Below are 26,820 nucleotides of genomic sequence, written 5' to 3' on the forward strand. Positions count from 1 at the left end.
CGATTTTGCCTACCGTTCTGGATTGTTTACCGTCTTCACTTGTATTAATAAACACACCTTCTGCACTTATGTCCATCTCCCAACCATCTGTGACAGAATACTTCACACTCCCTGACAAAAAGAATGCACATTCACCTGTTCATATGTCATGTTCAGGAACAAACTAATGTTAATGGCGCGTAAACAGCCACCGTCAAATGGTGCAGTTGGAGTCTTGTTCTCGGACTTGACTCGAAATTTTTTTTTAATGACTCGGACTCGAACACTGGGGACTCGAGACTGGACTCAGACTCAAGGTTTAGTGACTCGACTACAGCACTGTTTCGTCGGTTTGTTTACATTCTTCATCTTTAAGCATTAAAAGTTGTTGAATTTTTCTTAGACTGGTTCAAAAACTCAGAGTTTGAAAATTACAGAACTGAAATGTCCAAGGAAGAATTAAATAAATGTCTAAAGCTATTCTATACTTCGGCACAACAGTAAGATGGCACTTTCTACAAAAAAACACACTAAAGTCAATTCTTGCAGCCATCGATAGGTTTTTAAGAAGTCAGCTTAAGCGGAAATGATTTTGTCAGAAGTTTTATATAAAGTTTTATTTATCGAATTCGAAAATAATAATGATAAAAATACTTTGTTTCTCAAAATCCCGGAAATGTGAATAGAATAAAAGTTCCACTCAGTCATCGTCGTATATGGTTTATAGCCAACTCGGTGCTACGTGCCTCATTGGCTATCAGCTCATGTACGACTCGATTTTGTGGAATAATTGTTAATTATTTCATCACAATGGAACCTGTCAAGGGGTGGGATATATTAGGCAGCAAGAGAACAGTCAGTTTGTGAAGTTGATGTGTTGGAAGCAGGAAAAATGGGCAAGCGTAAGGATCTGTGCGACTTTGACAAGGGCCAAATGATCTTCCATAAATCGTAAATAAATGTCTTTTTACAGAAAATCTCACCATAAGCAACTATTTTGTTCTTTGTTAAATGACAGAATGTGGTTTGCCTTTTAGCCGGTTTTAAAATTCACTCCGATATTGCAGTGTATAGTGAATAATTTCAGACAGAAAGAAACTTTGTTTTAGTCACTGATTACAATCAAGTGCTGCAACACAACTCAAATTTAAATTGAAATAAATCCAAGGTCTAATGTTGATCCAAACCGCCAGAGTCTTTTATGTGTAAAGCAGTTTGAGCTTTGTGACTAATTTGTTTTTTATTTTTGAATTACTAGATGGCGGCACGGTGGTGTAGTGGTTAGCGCTGTTGCCTCACAGCAAGAAGGTCCAGGTTCGAGCCCCGTGGCCGGCGAGAGCCTTTCTGTGCGGAGTTTGCATGTTCTCCCCGTGTCCGCGTGGGTTTCCTCCGGGTGCTCCGGTTTTCCCCACAGTCCAAAGACATGCAGGTTAGGTTAACTGGTGACTCTAAATTGAGCGTAGGTGTGAATGTGAGTGTGAATGGTTGTCTGTGTCTATGTGTCAGCCCTGTGATGACCTGGCGACTTGTCCAGGGTGTACCCCGCCTTTCACCCGTAGTCAGCTGGGATAGGCTCCAGCTTGCCTGCGACCCTGTAGAACAGGATAAAGCGGCTAGAGATAATGAGATGAGATGAGATGAGAATTACTAGATAGACGTAACTCAAGATAAGAGAAGCCATTTATTTCAGTTTCCATAAAGATAAGAACAATTACATAGAGAAGGAAATTAAACTGATCTGGTAATGTGTCACTTCCTCTTGGATTTTAGGATGACTGAAATCAGAGATATATTTCCAGTTAAACCCAACCCTGTGAAATGGGAAAACTAGATGTCTTTTTCCACTTCAACATTCCCACAAAGCTGTGATGCAATTTCAAATTTTGACAGATTCTTATGCTAAATATACAATAAAATACACAGTTTTTAAAGTTTTACTAAGACTATATATTGTAAATAAATTGCAAAAATCAGAGCACTCTGTAAGCAATTAACCGGTGACACGATTTATTTTAGTGTGGAGGGATTTCGTATTAAATACGGCCCCAATTTCGATAGAAATACCTTAAAGATGATTTTGCACTTGAACTTCTTAATTATTTATTTAAAATCCTGTGTGCACGTTGTGTCACTTTACGATTAGTTACAGGTTGCGCTGTACTTTTGCATGCGTTATGGGATTTTAGAGGGAGAATAGACACATATAGTACACATTTATGACACAAAAGATAAAACCTCCACCCTGATCGTTGTTTACATCAAAATCGTCAAGAGTCAGTTTAAGATTTTTTGCATCGGTCAAAATGACATCATTAAAGATTAGGGTCCGTCTTGTCTCATCATCCTAGTGCTGGATTTTACTCAAAAGCATCAGTGCATGTGCCGTCCGCAGTATGACTCGCATTTTTCACGTTGCTCTGCAAAAATAAACACGATCCATTAATATGTCTCTTTTAAAACATGCAAATATTAGAGGCTAAACCTGTTATTCTTAATAATTCAAGGCATCAAAAACATGTTGAGTTTCATGCACTTTGCTTTCGTTCCTACCGTCTAGCAAAAGCTCAACCTCCTTGTTGTCTTCGACTTTCACCGGCCTCAGAATGAGGGCGAAGAAGATGGCCAGACCAACGACCTGTCAGTTAAACCAGCATCCATGAGTTACAAGATGCTCCATATCAACACACTGCATCTATTAATGTTATTATTGTGTAATAATGATGTTGTTTCAGATGTAAAGATGTATTTACTACATATACTGAGGTCATTACTGCATGTACTAAAGCCATTACAGAGGTACAGGTATCATTAACTCAGTTCATTACAGTATAATAATGATGTTATAATCAATGTACTGCTGCCATTATTGCGTGGACTGATATTACTGCTTGAACTGATGTGATAACTACATACAGTATACTGACTATTACTGCATGTACTAATGTCATTATTGAGGTACTGAAATGATATTATTACTGCATGTACTGATATTATTATTGCATGTGCTGATATTGATATATTAATAAGATATTATTAATGAGGTACTGATATATTATTACTGCATGTACTGATATCAGTACTGATGTACCAATGTTATTATTGCATGTACTGATATGAAATATTAATAAGATATATTAATGAGGTACTGATATGATATTATTACTGCATGTTCTCAGGTAATTATTACATGTAGAGATGTCATTATTCTGATCTCGTGTGCACGTAAAGAAGTCATGATTATGTTTAATGACATCATTACTGCATGTACTGATGTCATTATTGTGTATAGTGATGTCACTACTGAATGTACTGATATCATTACTGTGTGTAATTAAGTCATTATTGTGTATAGTGATGTCACTACTGCATGTACTGACATCATTATTGTGTATTGTGATGTCATTACTGAAGTCATTATTTAGTATAGTGATGTCATTATTTAGTATAGTGATGTCATTATTGATGTCTTTTGTATAGTTATTGAGTATAGTGATGCCATTACTGCATGCACTGATGCCATTATTGTGTATAGTAATGTCATTAGTGCATGTAGTGATGCCATTATTATGGATAATGATGTCATTACTGCATGTTATTATTATGCATAGTGATGTCACTACTGCATGTACTGTCATTATTGTGTATAATGATGTCACTATTGCATGTACTGATGTCATTATTGTGTATAGTGTTGTCACTATTGCATGTGCTGATGTCATTATTGTGTATTGTGACATCATTACTGAAGTCATTATTTAGTACTGTATAGTGATGTCACTACTGCAGCCACTGATGCCATTACTGAGTATAGTGATGCCATTATTGTCTTTTTTAATAGTTATTGAGTATAGTGATGTCATTACTGCATACACTGATGCCATTATTGTGTATAGTGATGCCATTACTGCATGTAGTGATGTCAGTATTACTGATGTCATCACTGCATGTCCTTATTGTATAATACTGCATGTCATTGCGTACAGTGATGGCATTACTGAATGCACTGATGTCATTATTGCATATAGTGATGCCATTACTGCATGCGCTGAAGCCATTATTGTGTATAGTGATGTCACTACTGCATGTACTGATGTCATTCTTGCATATAGTGGTGCCATTATTGATGTATTGATGATTGCTACTGCATTTACTGAAGTCATTAATTGAAGAGTGAATAAAGCGTTCATGTTCACCTTCAGAGGCTGGATGATGAAGATGCTCTGGAACATGGACAGTGTCAGGGTGATGACCCATCGAGTGGACGACTCTTTCCCATACTTTAAGCCATACAGCAAGGTGAAGAAGGTGGAGATGCCGCTTATGGTAAGGAGAAGACCCCAACCAATAAAGATGAACCACCAGGGCAGCTTGCAGCCAGCTTTTTCCTTCTTCTCTTGCACAGGCACAAAACTGAGCATGGAAAAATAAATAAATGAAAAAAGAAGGAAATAAAAGTGATATCTTAATATCTTGATATATTTTTATTACTCAGTTCATTATTAGTCCAAAAATTCAGTGCTCCATTTAACACATTAACCTCTTAGCTTGTTATTGCTATCTTTATTATCCTGCAACTACCATGAAACTAACATGAAACATGTGTAGTGTACCACAGTGATTGGAGATTTAGGGGTTAAGCTTGAAATAACTCATAAATTGAATAACTATTTGAGGGATGACTGCATCCAGTTTTTATTACTGATGAGAAGAAAACACTTTATGGTAGGTGACAGACTTTTAGGTTTTATTGCATATAAAGAAAGTATTGAGCCAAGAAGGGAAAAAAAAATCTATAATTAATTAATAGATTTTTCCTCTTTTTCTGAACTGCTGGACAAATATTTACAGAAATCAACGGAATCGATGAAATACGTCCGTGAACAACTAAGAAGAAGAAAGAAAACGGCTGCAAGAGAGAAGATAACAGGAAATAGACAGAAATTAACTAGAATGTTTTTTTTTTTGTTGTAAAGTTAAACCACTTCAAGAGACAATCCCTTAATTAACCAGTGAACCTTGAAAGAACCCCTGAAGAACCTTCTTTTCTAAGAATTCATGTATTAATTGAATGCATATGTAGCACAAACTCCAAATTCTTGTTCATTATTTTCTTACTACAGTATCTAGAACCTAGAATTTAAATTGAGCAAAACTTTCTTGGTACTTTAAATGGTTTTATTTTTCAAGCAGGCGGCACGGTGGTGTAGTGGTTAGTGCTGTCGCCTCACAGCAAGAAGGTCCTGGGTTCGAGCCCCGTGGCCGGCGAGGGCCTTTCTGTGTGGAGTTTGCATGTTCTCCCCGTGTCCGCGTGGGTTTCCTCCGGGTGCTCCGGTTTCCCCCACAGTCCAAAGACATGCAGGTTAGGTTAACTGGTGACTCTAAATTGACCGTAGGTGTGAATGTGAGTGTGAATGGTTGTCTATGTGTCAGCCCTGTGATGACCTGGCGACTTGTCCAGGGTGTACCCCGCCTTTCGCCCGTAGTCAGCTGGGATAGGCTCCAGCTTGCCTGCGACCCTATAGAAGGATAAAGCGGCTACAGATAATGAGATGAGATGAGATTTTTCAAGCATTCTTTAATGGTTCGTTGGATAATTAAGTGTTTGTAGACAAATCAGAATTCTGACCTCTGCACTGGATGAGTGTTGGTCAACGCCTCAGCCTTCTTCAGCATCATGTTCACTGTGCTCTTGGCCAGATCGAGGTCCTCAGGGTGAGGAAACACTTTCTCTCCAGCGCGATCCAGTAATGATGACAGATGGCATGAAGTGTGAAAGACAAACTGGCTGCAGTAGGCCCAGTGCTGATCGCCAACAGTTTGACCTGAGTGGATGGAAATGTAGGAAAGGCAGTTAGATTTAGAGAGAAATCCATTCAGAAAGATGTTGTAATAAGCCACTGACTAAACACATTTTTGTAATGCCTACCTTCTATATTCACAATGACGTTATGCGTTTGATTAAGTGCAGCGAACAGATCTGCGGTGGTCTCGAGATTTTGCTGCAGTGCAATCACGTCATTTTTGGGGCTTTTGCTGAGGAGATTCACAATATCCTGTGTGTCCTGAAAAAATGACAATTATGTACATAAGATACAGGTCCATGCAGAATTTTGGATCCCCTTAGGATCATAAGAAGGCAAAGAAATGTAATGTAACAAGACACTAGTTCAAAAGTTTGCATCTCCACCAGGCTTGTAGTACTCGAGTCCGACTCATGCCCTAATTTTAAAGACTCATGACTTGACTTGGACTCGGACTCGTTCATTAACTGCATTCGGACTCGTAAATTGGAGACAAGGACTCAGATTTTTTTCTTCATTATTTTCTAACATGCCATAATAATTTGGCATAAGATATTTATATCTACATTAATTTTTATACTAATTTCGTGCAAGAGAATGCACATTCACCTGTTCATACGTCATGTTCAGGAACAAACTAATGTTAATGGCGCTAAAATGCCTGGAGAGAAGCCCCTAGGATTGTCCGCTTTGCTTATACAGACTTCTCGTGCAGTGGGAAAAAATGCACTGCTATGTGTTCCACATGTAGAAGAACTATCGAGGAGATGACGGGGACAACCTCGAACTTCAGTTGTCATTTGGCATGACTCCACCCAGAGAAGGAAGTGACACGCTATGTTCATTGCTCTGTTGATAGCGGGGCTTGCTTGCTGAGCGATGAATTAGCTAGTGTTAACCCTCTCTCATGTTATTTGCCCTGCTGATAGTGGGTGGGGCTTGCTGAGTGATGAACAAGCTTTTTATCTGTAGCCTATTGGGGCAGTCGAGCAGTAACGTTAGTCCAACACAGTAGCAGAGACGGTTTCACATAAAGGCAGCAACAGCCATGAAGTTAAATGGTTTAATGGCTTAAATGGTGCAGTTGGAGTCTTGTTCTCAGACTTGACTCGAAATTTTCTTGACTTGAACACTGGGGACTCGAGACTGGACTCGGACTCGGGCTTTAGTGACTCGACTACAACACTGATCTCTACTTTTAAATTTGCTTCATAGCTTGTATGCTATTATGCCTTTATAATCACTTCCACCTCTTTCATGTCCTCCGAGCAGATTTGGATCCCTTTCAGACAGCCATGGCCTGAAGGTTAGAGAAGCAGCCTTGGGCCCACAGGGTCGCCAGTTTGATTCCTGGGATTGGCAGGAAAAACATGAGTGGAGTTGAGTGAATGAACAGCACTTTCCTATTCCTCTGTATCATGGCTGAAGGGCCTTGAGCTAGACATCTAACCCCCAACTGCTGTCTGGGTGCTGGAGCATAATTGCCCACTGCTCTGGGTATGTGTGTGTTCATTGCTTACTTGTGTGTTCACTGCTTCAGATGGGTTAAATGCAGAGGAGAAATTTCACATGTGACAAATAAAGGCGTTTTCTTCTTTCTAACCGCTGTGAGTAGTGTTTCTGCCTCACAGTTCCAGGCTCCCTGGTTCAATCCTGAACTCTTTCTCAGTTCCGCCAGTAGCTGGACTGACTACTATGGCATTCATAAATGTGAACGTGTTTGTAAATGGGCTGGTATCCCATTTGAGGGTGTATTCCAACCTCCTGCTTTGTGAACCCAGGATAGGCTCCAGATCTGCCATGACCCTGACCAGGATAAAGCGTTTACGGTAGATGTATGCTTTACTGTCTTATGTTTGTTCCATTATTGTACATTAAAGTATGATTACATTTTTCCTTATCTCACTCCATCCGCAAATTGGCCTAGTGGTTAGCGTGTCCGCCTCTCGATTGGTCGGGTCATACCAAAGACCATCATAAAAATGGTACCTACTGCAGTCTGGCAAGGCACGCTGTAATACAGTTGCGAGTGAGGAGTCAAACTCTCGCGGTTACCAGAGGACTAGCCCCCCACTGTAACCCTAGCTATGTAATAGGCGAGAGGCCGAGGGCTACGGAAATGGAGATCGGCGCCACCCTATGCGCCACATGGCGTGGGAAGGACTTATCTCACTCCATTACCAGGGGGATGCAAACTTTTGCACTTATTACATTTGAATCTTCAACATTACAGTCTTCATTATACAACACATACGGTAATAACGTTTCAGATATCAGAGCAATGAAAATTTTTCAGATCTATTCGACTTGAGGACCTTGAGGATGGTCTGCATGGAAACAACAGAAGATTTGTTGCTGTTGTTGGTCTTGGACTTCTCTTCATCGTCTTTTCTAACGCGTGGTTGTATACTGCGGAATATGGTGACAATGAGGATGTTAATTGGGAACATGAGGAGAGCGCTTTCCACTGCAACCATGATCTGCTGCCAGGTGAGTTCAAAGGATCCTGCGGAAGCGACAGGGCAAGACGTTTAGACTACAAACAACTTAGATGATTCTGTATTTTTAATATATTTCACCATAACTACTGTACTAACTACTGTATGTAAGCGATAAAACATGTGGCATGCTGTTATAGGAAAATTATCAGTGACAAGGTGGTGTAAAGCAGAGTTACTGTTGTGAATTTGTTTTTTATTCCTTTAATAGCCTACCACAGCAATTTTCCCAAGACTGCCAGTTTTAATTGAGTAAAGAATGGGTAATTTTTAACCATTTATAATTACATTTAATGTTAACAGTGGTGTGCATTGTTAAATGCCTCTATCTGGTCCAATGTGGATTATTCTATCCACATTCGCTGAATATGAGCAATCACGTGCTCTGACTGGCTACTTTACTACTAGGATATCAGCTCATATACTCTGAGTAGAGAAAAACAAAATGGCGGCGCGTGTTGCTAAACCAACCCAATGAAATACAAACTACTTGAAAACAAAACTCTGAAAAATACAAAAAACAAGCAACAAAATATGTAATAAAAGTAATTGATGGTAAGAACGTATCTTTTTTTTTTTTTTTTTCCAAAATTATTATTATCGCATTTTTCACAAATTGCTCCTGTCATTTCACCGGTTTGTTTACATTCTAAGCGGAAATTATTTTGTCTGACGTTTTGTATAAAGTTTTTATTTATCGGATTTGCAAAAAATAAAAACAAACATGCTCTGCTTCTCAAAATCCAGTGAATGTGAATATAATAAAATAGTTATTCCACTCAATCTCGTCGTACATGGCTTTTAGCCAACGAGGTGCTACACGCCTCGTCGGCTATCAGCTCATGTACGTACGACCCGATTTTGTGGAATAACTGTTAACTATATTCCATGTACAACACAGGAAATGTGTCGACCATATATGGACTGTATATTAGCACACTGCAAAAAATGATGAGTCGAGAGTATGAAATGTGGCTCATCGCTCCAACCTATCTTAATGATGACAGGAGACTGTCCATCTTCGGGAATGTTCCAGAACATGATGTTGATGACCATGGTGCACAGCAGCAGGCACATACAGCAGGAGACTCGCTGCACTCGGGTGAAGGGGCTGTGGCGTGGTGGATTCACAATAGACATCCAAATGTGTTCGTCTCGGAACCCAGTGGATGTCCGAGCATGGAATAAATTGCTGGGGTGGGACAAAGGGAACGGGAGTGTGAGCTTCATTCTTAGAAATAAAGGTGTGTTAGGACTGGGACTGTTTTGGCCTCTAGAGGCTGCTGTTATTTCCTTTTCTGGTCATGTTTGTTTTGGCCTCTAGAGGTCACCACTGTGTTCTGTGTTTTGTTTTTGTCTTATTGCCTGTTTCCTGCCCCGCCCTGTCCTTAATTAGTTTGTGTATTTATACCCCTGAGTTCAGTCCTCTTGTCACGGAGTCTTTCGCTACGTTCACACTGCAAGGCTTAATGCTCAATTCCGATTTTTTTGTGAAATCCGATTTTTTTGTGAGGTCGTTCACATTAACAAATATATGCGACTTGTATGTGATCCTCAGTATGAACGAAAAGCGACCTAAAAGTGTTCCGCATGCGCATTGCAGGATACGATGACATCACACGCAGTGAGCATGGCCAGTGTTTACGGAAGTAAAACCGCCCGGTTGCGGTATGACCCATCCAATCTAGCTTGAATAGCTGCATCCCCCCAAATGGAAATCAGCTCCCTAACCTCTGCGTCCTTCCATTGAGAAGATTCAGAACCTTCACAGCCCGAAGCGTCCCTCGCATTGATGTCATGCGCAGGGGCGCAGATACGTTTTTTGAACTGGGGGGGACAAAAAACTGGGGGGGGACAAAAAACTGGGGGGGGACAAAGCTGCCAGCAAACCAACCCCAACCCCGATCTCATCTCATCTCATTATCTCTAGCCGCTTTATCCTTCTACAGGGTCGCAGGCAAGCTGGAGCCTATCCCAGCTGACTATGGGCGAAAGGCGGGGTACACCCTGGACAAGTCGCCAGGTCATCACAGGGCTGACACATAGACACAGACAACCATTCACACTCACATTCACACCTACGGTCAATTTAGAGTCACCAGTTAACCTAACCTGCATGTCTTTGGACTGTGGGGGAAACCGGAGCACCCGGAGGAAACCCACGCGGACACGGGGAGAACATGCAAACTCCACACAGAAAGGCCCTCGCCGGCCCCGGGGCTCGAACCCAGGACCTTCTTGCTGTGAGGCGACAGCGCTAGCCACTACACCACCGTGCCGCCCCCCAACCCCGATATGCCTGTCAAACTTGTTGTGGGTTACCATAGCAACCAAGCTCGAGCTCGCAACCTGTGCAGTCTGCGCAGCTCAACCAACCGAATATCAGTCTTTGTTTTGTTTTATGTGAGTTGTTGCAACTATGTATACACTGCTGTGCACCTCAATAAACCGAATGATAATTAGTCTTTTGATTTTTCCGTGAGGTTTGCCTTATGCAAAGTGGGGGGGACCGAACGAAGTGAATTTAAATCTGGGTGGGACGAGTCCCACCCTCTATCTGCGCCCGTGATTATGCGCCATGTTGTTGTAACTTTTTTTGAGAGACCCGCCGCCTACTTCAGCGCAGAATAGTGACGTTTGTGGCTTGTTGATGACGTGTAAGTCGGATGAATGCGACCTGGCGGTTCAGACTGAAGTCGCATATGAAAAGAGCGGATAGGAATCGGAATTAGGACCACATATCCAAACGGCCTGGGTCGGATTTGAAAAAATCGGATCTGTGTCGTTCATATTGTCAATAAAAGATCGGATACAGGTCACATATGGGCGAAAAGATCGGATTTGAGTCACTTCAGCCTGCAGTGTGAACGTAGCCTTTGTGCTGTTATGTTTAGCTCCAGTTTCCTCTGTACCGTGTTCCTTGCCTTTGTCTTTTTGGTTTTGCACTTTGCTTTGCTTTTTGGACTTTTTGGACCTAGTATTTACTGTTTTTTGGATCTTCTGAGCGTTGGTATTTTTGCCTTTTCTTTTCTGGTTTTTTGGCTTTTGTTTTGACTTTTGTACTTTGGATATTTCTTATTTTTCCCTTCATCTTCTGAGCGTTTTGGATTATTTCTTGTGGACTGTATATATTGTAAATAAACCTTTTGATACTTTTTCTACTTCCGCCTCACGCCTCTGCATTTGAGTCATCCCCCTGGTGGCCTAGTGGGGGTTTGCTGGATTATCACACCAGCTAACCAGGTTCGAGTCCCAGCAAAACCCTAACAAGGTGAACTCTGTAAAAGTTTTTTCAGATGTCCATCTAAAGGAACCATTAGAGCTTGTATGTAGAACCTTGTTTTCCTGTCGGAAAGGGTTCCAAGTACAACTCTAAACCCCTTAAACTCTCAGCTCATTATTTAATTATTCGTTTTAAAGCATATTATTCACTAATGACAGTGGAACTTTAGGAAAGGTGTCTGAGACTGAGAAACATATGTCTGGATCTACTGACTCTCCAAAGTCATTAGTAATTACACTCTCAAAAAATAAAGTACATTATTATTCCTTTAGGGGTACAATGGTTTGTCACTGGGGCAGTACCCTCTAAAGTACTTATTTGTACCCTTTATATACTGCTTGGGAACATGTATGTGCCTTTTAGGATCTAAAAACGTACACATCGTTACCTTGAGGTCCAATAATGAGCCCTAGGGGATACATTAGTGTTGATTGTACCTTGGGGGACAGAAATTGACTCCTACTGTACCCCTATTTCTGAACCATAATAAACTGTAATAAAATGACACAAGTACAAAATATTAATCAGAAACATGACATGGTAGGGGAAAAAATGGTTCTTTGGTCTACCTAGAAATGTTAACCAACTTCTCCAAAGTTCTGCAGTACCAGTCAAAAGTTTGTACACCCCACTCATTCATAGGTTTTTCTGTATTTTGTATTTTCTACATTGTACAACAATACTGAAGACATAAAAACTGTGAAATAACATCTGGAACATATATGGAAGTTTAAAAAAAAGTGTTAAAAAAACCAAAATATCTTTGGTATTTTAGATTCTTGAAAGTATCCAGCGTCTACCTTGACGACGCTTTGCACACTATTGGTATTATCTTAACCGGGTTCAAGAGATTATCACCTGGAATGCTTTTCAATTAACAGATGCGCCTCGTCAAAAGTTAATTAGTGGATGAGTTTCTTGCTGCCTTAATATGCTTGAGATCAAACAGTAAATAGTAAATAATAAAAATACAAAGAATAAAATACCCCTATTTGGCAACTATAGTAGTCCATATTATGTCAACAACTGCTCAATTAAGTAAAGAGAAACGACACAATCATTCCTTTAAGACATGAAGTGTCATTTAATGAATAAAAATAAAGAAAAAAACATCAAATTAGAAGGGGTGTCCAAATTTTTGACTGGTACTGTATGGAGAACCTTCCCAAGGTGGAATAAGTTGAAGAGACTGTTATGGTGCTTGAAGAACCTTTTCCCCATCTATATTTCTAAAACAATAACACATTTTCATGTGATTCATCACAGTACCCAAAACTGGTGATCTCGTTCTTCTTTGCTGGATTGAATGTTCTTTTACAAGGTGTGTCACCATTGCCCTTGATCCAGGTGTTGCACAGGAAGTGCCAGAACTGACGAGTCTGGAAGTCCTGTATTGTCACTTTCTGCAGGTACCTGATGGGAGACAATTCGCTTTAGTTAATATCACTGTAATTAGGGCCCAAGCACCAGAGGTGCACGGCCTCCGGTGTCCCCCAGAGGGTGCTGCACCGAGGTCTCATCATTCATTATCTCTAGCCGCTTTATCCTTCTACAGGGTTGCAAGCAAGCTGGAGCCTATCTCAGCTGACTACGGGCGAAAGGCGGGGTACACCCTGGACAAGTCGCCAGGTCATCACAGGGCTGACACATAGACACAGACAACCATTCACACTCACATTCACACCTACGCTCAATTTAGAGTCACCAGTTAACCTAACCTGCATGTCTTTGGACTGTGGGGGAAACCGGAGCACCCGGAGGAAACCCACGCGGACACGGGGAGAACATGCAAACTCCGCACAGAAAGGCCCTCGCCGGCCATGGGGCACTGCACCGAGGTGCAAGGCCATATTGTTTTCCTAAGGATTCTTCTTCTTTTTTTTCAATACTTGGCCATTTTTGAGGTGGTTCCCATGGGTGAAAACTCATGAAATTTGGTACACATATCAGTCCTGGCCACCGCTACTCAGGGATAGAGGCTTGGCCCGGGGGGGTCTAGTGGACTCCACAGCACCCCCACATGTCATTGAGACCTTTGCCTGGTATATAGTTTCACCTATCCATGTCAAATTTGTTAAGTGTGTAGGGTGCCCCGAGACGAACCAAATTGCAATATACATTGTATTAGCCATACTCAACAGGAAGTGAGTTATTTTTGGTTTTGTGCATTTTGACACATTGTATTTTGACGTTCTCCTCCTAGGCAGTTTGTTGGATTCATACCAGATTTGGTATACCGGACATGCTTCATCGCCGCTTGCAGCTATATTTTAGCTTTGTTTTCCAAATCACATTAGTGAAAGATAAGAGAAGATATCAGTACATTGCTTTAGAACATCTCGTCCCTACAGACCTTTTCTTCTGACCTATTCAGTGTATTAACTCCCTATGTGGAAAGAGGAAAGGAGACATGCTCACCAGTCTGGATCTCCTCCTGTATTGTCATGCCACAGTTTAATGTTCTGCAGCTCTCCCAGAGAGAACGGAGTGCTGAGCATGAACATGTCCACTCCTCCTTTCTCAAATGCAGGCTGGTCTGGGTAAGCAAGGTGATGGGTGTCGCTCTCGCCATCGGTGCCCTCCAGAGTAATCATAACCTGTCCAAAACACACATGCACACATAGCACAATCTCAATGTCACCTATGAAAAATATACCCTCACTGGCCACTTTATTAGGAACACCCATACATCCACCTGCTGTTTTATGCGATTCTCTAATCAGCCGATCCCTTGACAGCAGCATAATGCATCAAATCATGCAGATACAAATCAAGAGCTTCAGTTAATGTTCACTTCAAACATCAGAATGGGAGAAATTGTGATCTCAAAGCATGACTTTCTTTCACTGTGGCATGGGTGTTGGTTTGAGCCAGATGGACTGGTTTGAGTATTTCAGAAACTGCTGATCTCCTGGGGTTTTCACACACAAACAACAGTCTCTAGAGTTTACACGGAATGGTACGAAAAACGAAAAACAAACATTGAGTGAGCGACAGTTCTGTGGGTGGAAACAAACGCCTTGTTGATAAGAGAGGTCAGAGGAAAATGGACAGATTGGTTCGAGCTGCCAGGAAGGATATAGTAACTCATATAATCACTCTTTACAACCATGGTGAGCAGAAAAGCAGAAGACCATATTGGGTCCCACTCCTGCAGCCAAGAACAAGTTCCTATTAAAGTGGCCGGTGAGTGTATATGGCAACCTGGGAAAACCCATCATATGGCGCTGTGGCTGAAAATGACTTTTTGACTTTTTTCTTGTATGACAAAGAGTTTGAACCGCAGACAGCATAAATGATTAGATAGTATGTGTCTAACATTTTATTTGCACTATAATGGTGTTTATAAAAGGCTAATGAAGTCATCATTACAATTTTGCCACATTTAACTACCCCAAACGTCAAATGAACACGCCCCTTAGTCTGTTTAGTCACATTTTTATTGGCTTTATTGGCTACCAGGCACTATGGTGAGAAACAGGCTTGACCAATCAGGATCATGCATTTTCCCCCATTTCTGTTTAAAAGCTAAACTCAGGGTTGTCGAGGTGACAGCTGATGAAGTACTCAATGAGAAAAAGAAGCTTATTGGCTTAATGTTGTCCTAGCATGTTATTTTCAGAATTTTTTTTTAAGGAACTGTCTTTAAAAACTACAGTCACACTACAGCTTGCGATGCTTTGTGATAGGTTATCGATGAAAATGAGGCGTTTTGGTGATGATGCATGGCGATGTACAGGTGAGCTATGAGTTGTGGTCACACAGCAAGTGAACACTTGACTGTCACACCTTCACGCGCTCACAGGATCCAATCGTTATGGGAAACACCTGATGCTGATTTGAGCGCAATCAGTACGCGCATATCAGGACACCGAGGCTTTGTGAAGTATTATCATTATCACTGTCACGTTTATTTCTAGCCATGTTTATGACTCTGTTTTTAGTTTCATTTGTGTTTTGTTTTTGTAAATATCATGCCTGCTAATAAACACTCTTCCTGCACTTAGGGCCATCTACCACTGCATACCTGACAGAATACTCCGTAAAGTCTCTGTGAAAACAGCATCCTTATATGCATGTGCTGATTGCACCCAAGTCAGCATCAGGTGTTTCCCATAACAACTGGCTCCCAAGTGCACACACAATGCGCTTCAAAGGATCCCTGAATATACAGTGCAATGCAATAATGAGTACACCCTCTTTGAAAAGTAACATTTCACACAATATGACAAGGAACACAAAGATATATTTCCAAAATGTTCCCAGACTAAGTTAAACACAGGTTCTGTTGAGCTTTTGAACTCAAAACAAAGGCTAATAATATAACTTAAATGATTTTTATTTCAGTTTTAGTGAAATTTGTGTGGTGCAGAAATGAGTACACCCCACTGAAGGGCTCTGAGTAAAGCAACTTTTTAGGCTACCAATGTGGACCTGAACAAACAATTAACCACAGGTGAGTCTAATTAGTCATTACACAGGTGTTAATTAGGCAGTTGGCTACAAAAGGCTGTTACCTAAAGCAAACCACCCTTTCCCATTTCCTGCTGTCAGCAATGGCACCTCATGGCCAGGAAATGTCTCTGGATCTGAGAAAGCGGATTATTGCTTTACACAAGAGAGGTGAGGGCTACAAGAAGATCAGTAAAGCCTTACTTATCAGTAAGAACACGGTTGCAAAAGTGATCCAAAAATTCAAGACAGATGGAACTGCAGCCAAAGTACAGAGACGTACAGGCCGGCCAAGAAAATTAACACCCAGGCAGGAGCGGCTTGTAATGAGAAAAGTTGAGGAAAATCGGCATGCAAGTGCACAACAGGTATCTAAGGAAGTAGAGACTGAAATTGGAGTGAATGTGTCACGTGACACAATATGCCGTATAGTGCAGCGGAATGGCTTGCATGGGTGTCATCCCCGAAGGAAGCCTCTCCTAAAGCCCAGTCACAAAAAAGCCCATCTAGAGTTCGCCAGGGCACATGCTGAAAAGGATGAAGGCTACTGGGACTCTATACTCTGGAGTGATGAGACCAAAATCAATCTTTTTGGAACTGATGGCTTCAAAACAGTCTGGCGTCGCAAGGGTGAGGAGTACAAGGAAAAATGCATGGTGCCAACAGTGAAACATGGAGGGGGTAGTGTTCTTATGTGGGGTTGCATGAGTGCTGCGGGTGTTGGAGAACTGCATTTCATTGATGGCATCATGAATTCTCAAATGTGCTGCTCTATACTGAAAGCTAAGATGCTTCCATCACTTTGGGCCATTGGTCGTCGTGCCATTTTTCAACATGACAATGACCCAAAACACACATCTAAGGCCACTGCTGACTTTCTGAAGAGGAACAGGGTGAGAGTGATTCCATGGCCAAGTATGTCACCTGATCTGAACCCTATAGAGCATCTTTGGGGAATACTGAAGAGGCAGGTTGAGCATCACTCTCCATCCAACATCCAGGCTCTGAAAGATGTCATCCTTGAAGAATGGAAAAAGACTGATGTAGCCAAATGTTGTCAACTTGTGCACTCCATGCCAAGGAGACTTGGGGCTGTCATTGCAAATAATGGAGGCCATACAAAGTACTAAATGTACTGGATGTAATTGAGTTTGTTGTGGGGTGTACTCACTTTTGCTCCACCCCACTTTCACAGAAACAGAAAAATATGTAATTTAAGGCATCTTTTCACCTTTCTGCTTGAGTTATAATGTAAGAACATAGTGCAATAAACATCATCAAGGAACTGTTTGGGACATATTGTTTGTGTTCATTTTAATACTGTGAAAAATGTTGTTTTTCAGGGGGGGTGTACTCATTATTGCATTGCACTATAAATGCACTTTAAGTCTCGGTGAAGGTTAGGCTATGCTGAGCCACTGTGTTGATGAAGCTCCCGTGAGCATCAGGAACATGGATTCAAGACAAATACATCTCAAGAGGCTTGGTGATGCTTCACCAAGCTTCGGGAAATATTCCCACACCCATCTGCAAGCCTTTGCTGCTTAGTTTGCCGATGAAAACATCACCACCAAATTTCAGTGCATGCACTGGAATTTTTCATGATGTTTTTTGCCACTCATGGGACAGAGACACAAGAAAAAACAGCTCGCGAAGCTTGGAGAACATTCGCTGTGCATTGCATGATTGGTGGCTATGCGAATATATAGATTTAGGCACTGCTTAAAAGCAGAGCTCCCATCTGTTTCTGGGTTGTAGAATTTTCTTATATCATAGCCAGCCTCTTTTGTTTTATTTCTTTACCATTATAGTTACTATACTGTTTCCTTATGTTGTACAAAATGTCAGGCGACAACAGTGACAAGTTACTCACTACTATACTGTCCCGACTACTACTCTACTTCACACTTCACTACTCACTTCACTAGTTGTTGGGTTTCCTATGGTGGCATGCACGCACAGGACCGAAACCATCAGAAAACAACTCGATGGGTTTCTTTATGTATCCATACTCTATGCCTATGGCTCCGCTAATACTGGCCACTAGGTGGTGTGTATGACTGGTAATTACTAACACTGGCCACTAGGTGGTGTGTCATCTCATCTCATCATCTGTAGCCACTTTATCCTGTTCTACAGGGTCGCAGGCAAGCTGGAGCCTATCCCAGCTGACTACGGGCGAAAGGCGGGGTACACCCTGGACAAGTCGCCAGGTCATCACAGGGCTGACACATAGACACAGACAACCATTCACACTCACATTCACACCTACGGTCAATTTAGAGTCACCAGTTAACCTAACCTGCATGTCTTTGGACTGTGGGGGAAACCAGAGCACCCAGAGGAAACCCACGCAGACACGGGGAGAACATGCAAACTCCGCACAGAAAGGCCCTCGCCAGCCACGGGGCTCGAACCCGGACCTTCTTGCTGTGAGGCAACAGCGCTAACCACTACACCACCATGCCGCCTAGGCAGTGTGTATGACTGGTAATTACTAACACTGGCCAATAGGCGGTGTGTCTCATCTCATCTCATCTCATTATCTCTAGCCGCTTTATCCTGTTCTACAGGGTCGCAGGCAAGCTGGAGCCTATCCCAGCTGACTACGGGCGAAAGGCGGGGTACACCCTGGACAAGTCGCCAGGTCATCACAGGGCTGACACATCGACACAGACAACACCGGTAATTACCGGTAACACTGGTAATTATTAACACCGGCCCCTAGGTGGTGTGTATGACTAGTAATTACTAACACTGGCCACTAGGCAGTGTTTAGGACTGGTAATTACTAACACTGGTATGATGGAAGGCACACATAGGACCAAAACCATCAGAAAACAACTCGATGGGTTTCTTTATGTAGCCACACTCTATGCCGATGGGACTCCACTCGTGCGAGCTCCGCTATCAATTTTTCATCACCAAGTATTCGCAAACCCATTGCGAGCTGTAGTGTGACCAGGGTCTAAGACATTTTATTTCCTGTGCACATGAACGATATTAATATAAGACCGAGTGATTAAAAAGAAAAGGTAAAGTCTGTTTATCAGATACTTGGACTTTAAAGGGATATGTTCTTGTGACGTGACGAATTGCCCAGTCGAATCACTTGCACACACCTTGGCCGAGGTTCCTGCTTGCTTCCGGTTTCCTGTCTGTACATTCACCAGGTAGTTATAATGAGCACATGGATGATTGTCTTCCAGCAGCATTGCTTTGCGCTGAAAAAACAGAAAGAAAGAACGTATTCTCATTTCTCTCTCTCTCTCTCTGGTTAGCATTATCATAATTTCAGACTGTATGAAGGTGGACGTGGTCTGTACCGTTCTCAGGACTTTTTTGTCAGCGTACCATGCCCATACCGCAAGGATCAGGTAGAGGAAAAAGAAACCACCTAGGACAGCGGCCACAACATAATTCTGAGTGATGGTGGCGAAAAGTGCACCCGTTTGTGACAGGTCTAATGGATTGGGCATCACGAAGAAGGAGCTCCCGTAGAAAGTGTTATGGTTACATAAGCAGTGAGTCATTTTGGGTAGTGTTTTAGGTCCAACCTGTGTGAAAGAGTTTACACAGAGGTGCACACTGTTATCTCCAAACACTTGGATTGTATTGTTACACAGTTAGAATTCCATGCATTTTTTTTTTTTGCCCTTATAGATAATTACACACTTACCCAACAGCCATCTATGCTCCAATCATTGAGACCGTCATCCCAGTACATACACTTAAAGCTCAGGAGCGAGAGATTGACCATCACTGGCTTGCTTAACGTGTAGTTGAACAATGTTATGTTCACATACATGGTCCCGTTGTTGTTGCTGTGTATCATCTCGGGGTGGATGATCCAGCGATAGTTATCATCTTCACATGTAGTAGTGAGAAAGCAGAAACAAAAAGCTAATTGCAAATTATATGGTGTACAAGTATGCAAAACAGCATCATTACTGATAAGGAAGCTGCATTAAAGCTATATTTAAAAATTGAGATTGGAACCCGAGGACTTTTCCTGCAGCAATAGTTCGGAAAAATACCAAACTCAGCATTATATCACATTACGTTTAAAACAAACAAACAAACAAACAAACAAACAAACACCCCCGTGCGCGCACACACAATTTCATTTTTCGGTCCATATTTTCTATTCCAAATTCTTTTCTGTATACACTCACCAGCCACTTTATGAGGAACACCTGCTGTTTGATGCAGTTCTCTAGTCAGCCAATCCCTTAACAGCAGCACAATGCATAAATTCATGCAGATACAAATCAAGAGCTTCAGCTAATTAATGTTCACATCACTTCAAACATCAGAATGGGAAAAACTGTGATCTCAAAGTGTGGTATAGGTGTTGGTGCCAGATGGACTGGTTTGAGTATTTCAGAAACTGCTGATCTCTTGGGGTTCTCACACACAAACAACGGTCTCTAGAGTTTACACAGAATGGTGGGAAAAACAAAAAACATTGAGTTCTGTGGGTGGAAACACCTTGATAGTACGAGAGGTCAGAGGAAAATGGCCAGGGGTGGGTTTCCCGAAAGCCTCTTAAGGCCAAGAGAGTCTTAAATGACCTCTTAAGATCCATCGTCAAGCTAACGTGGTTTTCCCGAACAACATTGTAGCCCAAGTAGTCCTTTAGTTTGCTCGGAATTTACGAGAGACCGGGACCACTCGTTTAAAACAAAAAACGACTCGCTCACAGCTGAATACACAGAATGCGCTGCACCACCAAGGAACTCTTACAGTCAACAGGGGAAAATGGCGTTGAATCTGCTGCCGGGGTTCAATAATTTTTCTTGTACATTGAGTTAATTATTAAATAAATATATGCAAAACTTTATGAATGTATGTCAATATGTTATGGAATTACGTATGGATATCAGAATGCCATATTGATATCGCTATTAGGCAAGTAATTAAAATGGCCGGTGAGTGTATAAATTAGGTGAACTAGATGCTACTGAAAAACCCATACAAACTACTACTACTACCAAAGAAGAATCTGGCAACCCGGGAAATGTGAACTACACTCAGAAGTTTTGCATATTCTGAATGGTGAGTTCAGCATGTGCGTAAACTCACTCTGAATACATGTAGCCTATAGAGGGACATGTAAATACTGACATAAAATTTGAACTTGTGTCCGAATATAGCTCTTTAATTTTAAACTTTTTCCTGAGGTTTAACCAAAACATGGCTCATAACCCACCTTTTCTACAACCCCGATTGCAAAAAAGTTGGGACAAAGTACAAATTGTATATAAATATCAGTTGTATTCACAATAGAACATAGACAACATATCAAATGTCGAAAGTGAGACATTTTGAAATTTCATGCCAAATATTGGCTCATTTGGAATTTCATGACAGCAACACATCTCAAAAAAGTTGGGACAGGGGCAATAAGAGGCTGGAAAAGTTAAAGGTACAAAAAAGGAACAGCTGGAGGACCAAATTGCAACTCATTAGGTCAATTGGCAATAGGTCATTAACATGACTGGGTATAAAAAGAGCATCTTGGAGTGGCAGCGGCTCTCAGAAGTAAAGATGGGAAGAGGATCACCAATCCCCCTAATTCTGCGCCGACAAATAGTGGAGCAATATCAGAAAGGAGTTCGACAGTGTAAAATTGCAAAGAGTTTGAACATATCATCATCTACAGTGCATAATATCATCAAAAGATTCAGAGAATCTGGAAGAATCTCTGTGCGTAAGGGTCAAAGCCGGAAAACCATACTGGGTGCCCGTGATCTTCGGGCCCTTAGACGGCACTGCATCACATACAGGCATGCTTCTGTATTGGAAATCACAAAATGGGCTCAGGAATATTTCCAGAGAACATTATCTGTGAACACAATTCACCGTACCATCCGCCGTCGCCAGCTAAAACTCTATCGTTCAAAGAAGAAGCCGTATCTAAACATGATCCAGAAGCGCAGACGTCTTCTCTGGGCCAAGGCTCATTTAAAATGGACTGTGGCAAAGTGGAAAACTGTTCTGTGGTCAGACGAATCAAAATTTGAAGTTCTTTATGGAAATCAGGGACGCCGTGTCATTCGGACTAAAGAGGAGAAGGACGACCCAAGTTGTTATCAGTGCTCAGTTCAGAAGCCTGCATCTCTGATGGTATGGGGTTGCATTAGTGCGTGTGGCATGGGCAGCTTACACACCTGGAAAGACACCATCAATGCTGAAAGGTATATCCAGGTTCTAGAGCAACATATGCTCCCATCCAGGCGACGTCTCTTTCAGGGAAGACCTTGCATTTTCCAACATGACAATGCCAAACCACATACTGCATCAATTACAGCATCATGGCTGCGTAGAAGAAGGGTCCGGGTACTGAACTGGCCAGCCTGCAGTCCAGATCTTTCACCCATAGAAAACATTTGCCGCATCATAAAACGGAAGATACGACAAAAAAGAGCTAAGACAGTTGAGCAACTAGAATCCTACATTAGACAAGAATGGGTTAACATTCCTATCCCTAAACTTGAGCAACTTGTCTCCTCAGTCCCCAGACGTTTACAGACTGTTGTAAAGAGAAAAGGGGATGTCTCACAGTGGTAAACATGGCCAAGTCCCAACTTTTTTGAGATGTGTTGTTGTCATGAAATTTAAAATCACCTAATTTTTCTCTTTAAATGATACATTTTCTCAGTTTAAACATTTGATATGTCATCTATGTTCTATTCTGAATAAAATATGGAACTTTGAAACTTCCACATCATTGCATTCCGTTTTTATTTACAATTTGTACTTTGTCCCAACTTTTTTGGAATCGGGGTTGTAGTTTTGCCATCTCAGATGTGCCATCTGAGAGCCTGATAGAGAAATCATCTCAATGATTTCTATAAACCTTGATTCTTTTTTTTTCAGGACTCTCCTTACCCTCGCCAGTCAGGATGGTGCTCATATTGTCATTGTTTGATTGGAACGTGGGAGAGAGAAACATCTGAAGAGAGACATTTAGATCTGGTGTTGCAGTAACAATGACTGTTGCATTTGGATCAGTAATGTTGAAGGATGTGATGATAGCAAAGCCATATTCCAGAGACACACTTGCAATTACTGGGTCAGCGGCGTCAGAACGTGGCAGAAATATCTGCACAGAAATGAGAGAAGAATATGTTCCATTAGTCCACCACTGACAGGATTAAACAATGCTGAGGTATTACTGCCATTACATGATTCATATGCGAAATGTACACCTTATATTTCATACATTTTTCACATGAGGAGGTTTCCCCATGTAAATATTTCACACAATTCATTTTTCTCATCTCATCATCTCTGGCCGCTTTATCCTGTTCTACAGGGTTGCAGGCAAGCTGGAGCCTATCCCAGCTGACTACGGGCGAAAGGCGGGATACACCCTGGACAAGTCGCCAGGTCATCACAGGACTGACACATAGACACAGACAACCATTCACACTCACATTCACACCTACGCTCAATTTAGAGTCACCAGTTAACCTAACCTGCATGTCTTTGGACTGTGGGGGAAACCGGAGCACCCGGAGGAAACCCACGCGGACACGGGGAGAACATGCAAACTCCGCACAGAAAGGCCCTCGCCGGCTACGGGGCTCGAACCCGGACCCTCTTGCTGTGAGGCGACAGTGCTAACCACTACACCACCGTGCCGCCCCTGATTTTCCCCATCATTTGTTTATTTTCATGTGCCTTCTTTCACATAACTGATTTTTCATGTGATTTTTTTCAAATGATTCATTTTCTTCACACAATACCCCACCCTCCATGAATCAATTATTTTTACGTGATTTTTAAAATTATTCTTTTTTTTTCTAAAGGATTCATTTTCTTCACATATGATTTTTTTCACAATTCATTAATTTTACATGTAATTTTTTCAAATGATTACATTTTCAAATGATTCATTTACTTTCACACATGATCCCCCCCCCCACATGATTCAATTATTTTCACATGATTTTTTAAAAATAATTATTTTTTTCCTGAAACGATTCATTTTCTTCACGTGATGTTTTTCACATGATTCAATAATTTTACATGTAATTTTTTTCATATGTCTCGGTTTTCACATGATTCATTTATTTTCACGTGATTTTTTATGATTCTTTTTTCTAAAGGATTCATTTTCTTCATGTATGATTTTTTTCACAGTTCATTAATTTTACATGTAATTTTTTCAAATGATTCAGTTTTCACATGATTCATTTACTTTCACACATTATTTCTCCCCCACATGATTCATTTATTTTCACATGATTTTTTAAATAATTCTTTTCCTGGGCGGCACGGTGGTGTAGTGGTTAGCGCTGTCGCTTCACAGCAAGAAGGTCCTGGGTTTGAGCCTTGTGGCCGGCGAGGGCCTTTCTCTGCGGAGTTTGCATGTTCTCCGCGTGGGTTTCCTCCGGGTGCTCCGGTTTCCCCCACAGTCCAAAGACATGCAGGTTAGGTTAACTGGTGACTCTAAATTGACCGTAGGTGTGAATGTGAGTGTGAATGGTTGTCTGTGTCTATGTGTCGGCCCTGTGATGACCTGGCGACTTGTCCAGGGTGTACCCCGCCTTTCGCCCGTAGTCAGCTGGGATAGGCTCCAGCTTGCCTGCGACCCTGTAGAACAGGATAAAGCTGCTAGAGATGAGATGAGAGATTCTTTCCCCCCCAAAAAACGATTCATTTTTATCATGTGATTTTTTCACATGATTCATGAATTGTACATGTAATTTTTTCATATGATACGGTTTTCACATGATTCCGTTATTTTCATGTGATTTTTAATGATTTTTTCCCGAAAGATTCATTTTCTTTACATATCATTTTTTCCTACATGATTCATTAATTTTACATGTAATTTCTTCAACTGATTTGTTTTTCACATGATTCCTTTACTTTCCCACGATTTCTCCCCTCCACATGATTCAGTTATTTTCACATGATTGTTTAAATGATTCTTTTTTCCCCAGAATGATTCATTTTCTTCACGTGATTTTTTTTCACGATTCATGAATTTTACATGTAATTTTTTTCAAATGATTCATTTTCACGATTCATTTATTTTCACACATGACCCAATTCCCCTCCCCCATGATTCAATTATTTTCATGTGATTTTTTAAATGATTCTTTCCCCCCAAACAATTCATTTTCGTCACATGTGATTTGTTCCCCATGCATCTTTTATATCACTTGATTTTTGTTACATATTTGTTAATTTTCACATCATTTCTCTTACAGTTCATCACAATATTCACATGATGTCACATGCTTACCTGAGTTCGCATTTGCAAGTTCAGGGCAGGAAATGTAATCGCGTGAAATATATGTGATTTTTCTCGAAGGAAAGTGTGAAGAAACGAGGGATCAGTAAAGAGGTCACCAGGACTCACCTCGATCATAGGTGAGAGATTGTGGAGGTTGACATCAGACGATTCACTAGCGAGTGACAGGCTGCAAACGGTGCCGGTGATGCTAGTGTTTGATTGGTTACTCATTGGGTTCGTTTTGTAAGTGAACAGCTGGACAGAGATGAATAAAAACAAACACATTTTAATAAAGGACAATAGCAGAAATTTTATTTGAGCTTGTATTAGGTATTAGATCCATGGACGCTGCTGTATCTTCAGCACATAGCTGAAAATCAGCGCTATGTGCTACACATAGACACAGACATGAGAGTAAAAGTCCGTGCTTGGCTGAACAAACCTGAACGTTGATGGGTTCGGATGGTAGCTGTGACTGTAATGCATCAAAAGGGGGAAATTTTATAAAACCATCTTCTTCACTCCCAAGCAACATGTTGTCCAGCTGTGCTGGCTCCTGTCTTTAAAAGGAAGAAAAAAAACCCAGCAGCTGAATGCAATATGAAATTACTATTTATTTATTTAATATATTTATGGGCGGCACGGTGGTGTAGTGGTTAGCGCTGTCGCCTCACAGCAAGAAGGTCCTGGGTTCGAGCCCCGGGGCCGGCGAGGGCCCTTCTGTGCGGAGTTTGCATGTTCTCCCCGTGTCCGCGTGGGTTTCCTCCGGGTGCTCCGGTTTCCCCCACAGTCCAAAGACATGCAGGTTAGGTTAACTGGTGACTCTAAATTGACCGTAGGTGTGAATGTGAGTGTGAATGGTTGTCTGTGTCTATGTGTCAGCCCTGTGATGACCTGGCGACTTGTCCAGGGTGTAGCCCGCCTTTCGCCCGTAGTCAGCTGGGATAGGCTCCAGCTTGCCTGCGACCCTGTAGAAGGATAAAGCGGCTAGAGATAATGAGATGAGATGAGATGAGAAGAGATAACTTTAACCTGGATATACCTTTCAGCATTGATGGTGTCTTTCCAGATGTGTAAGCTGCCCATGCCACACGAGCTAATACAACCCCATACCATCAGAGATGCAGGCTTCTGAACTGAGCGCTGATGACAACTTGGGTCGTCCTTCTCCTCTTTAGTCTGAATGACATGGCGTCCCTGATTTCCATAAAGAACTTCAAATTTTGATTCGTCTGACCACAGAACAGTTTTCCACTTTGCCACAGTCCATTTTAAATGAGCCTTGGCCCAGAGAAGACGTCTGCGCTTCTGGATCATGTTTAGATACGGCTTCTTCTTTGAACTATAGAGTTTTAGCTGGCAACGGCGGATGGCACGGTGAATTGTGTTCACAGATAATGTTCTCTGGAAATATTCCTGAGCCCATTTTGTGATTTCCAATACAGAAGCATGCCCGTATGTGATGCAGTGCTGTCTAAGGGCCCGAAGATCACGGGCACCCAGTATGGTTTTCCGGCCTTGACCCTTACACACAGAGATTCTTCCAGATTCTCT

General features: G+C 41.6%; 1 protein-coding gene across 1 annotated transcript in view; it reads right to left on the reverse strand.

Moving 5' to 3' along the window:
• Positions 1 to 1,664: 1,664 nt before the first annotated feature.
• The window catches only part of pkd1l3 (polycystic kidney disease 1-like 3), a 34,196-nt gene continuing 9,040 nt past the window's right edge, over positions 1,665 to 26,820 (reverse strand). The window contains exons 8-22 of the mRNA XM_060940417.1: positions 25,709 to 25,826; positions 25,393 to 25,521; positions 22,908 to 23,121; positions 19,693 to 19,880; positions 19,340 to 19,570; positions 19,136 to 19,237; positions 13,980 to 14,158; positions 12,831 to 12,974; positions 9,268 to 9,470; positions 8,096 to 8,286; positions 5,906 to 6,041; positions 5,606 to 5,801; positions 4,173 to 4,389; positions 2,530 to 2,614; positions 1,665 to 2,396 (exon numbers count right to left, since the gene is read on the reverse strand). Coding sequence (XP_060796400.1) covers positions 2,350 to 2,396; positions 2,530 to 2,614; positions 4,173 to 4,389; positions 5,606 to 5,801; positions 5,906 to 6,041; positions 8,096 to 8,286; positions 9,268 to 9,470; positions 12,831 to 12,974; positions 13,980 to 14,158; positions 19,136 to 19,237; positions 19,340 to 19,570; positions 19,693 to 19,880; positions 22,908 to 23,121; positions 25,393 to 25,521; positions 25,709 to 25,826 — 2,380 coding nt within the window. The 3' untranslated portion in view covers positions 1,665 to 2,349. The remainder of the gene's footprint in view (positions 2,397 to 2,529; positions 2,615 to 4,172; positions 4,390 to 5,605; positions 5,802 to 5,905; positions 6,042 to 8,095; positions 8,287 to 9,267; positions 9,471 to 12,830; positions 12,975 to 13,979; positions 14,159 to 19,135; positions 19,238 to 19,339; positions 19,571 to 19,692; positions 19,881 to 22,907; positions 23,122 to 25,392; positions 25,522 to 25,708; positions 25,827 to 26,820) is intronic.

Source organism: Neoarius graeffei, chromosome 15 (genome assembly GCF_027579695.1).
Source record: "Neoarius graeffei isolate fNeoGra1 chromosome 15, fNeoGra1.pri, whole genome shotgun sequence".
In the NCBI taxonomy this organism is placed as follows: domain Eukaryota; kingdom Metazoa; phylum Chordata; class Actinopteri; order Siluriformes; family Ariidae; genus Neoarius; species Neoarius graeffei.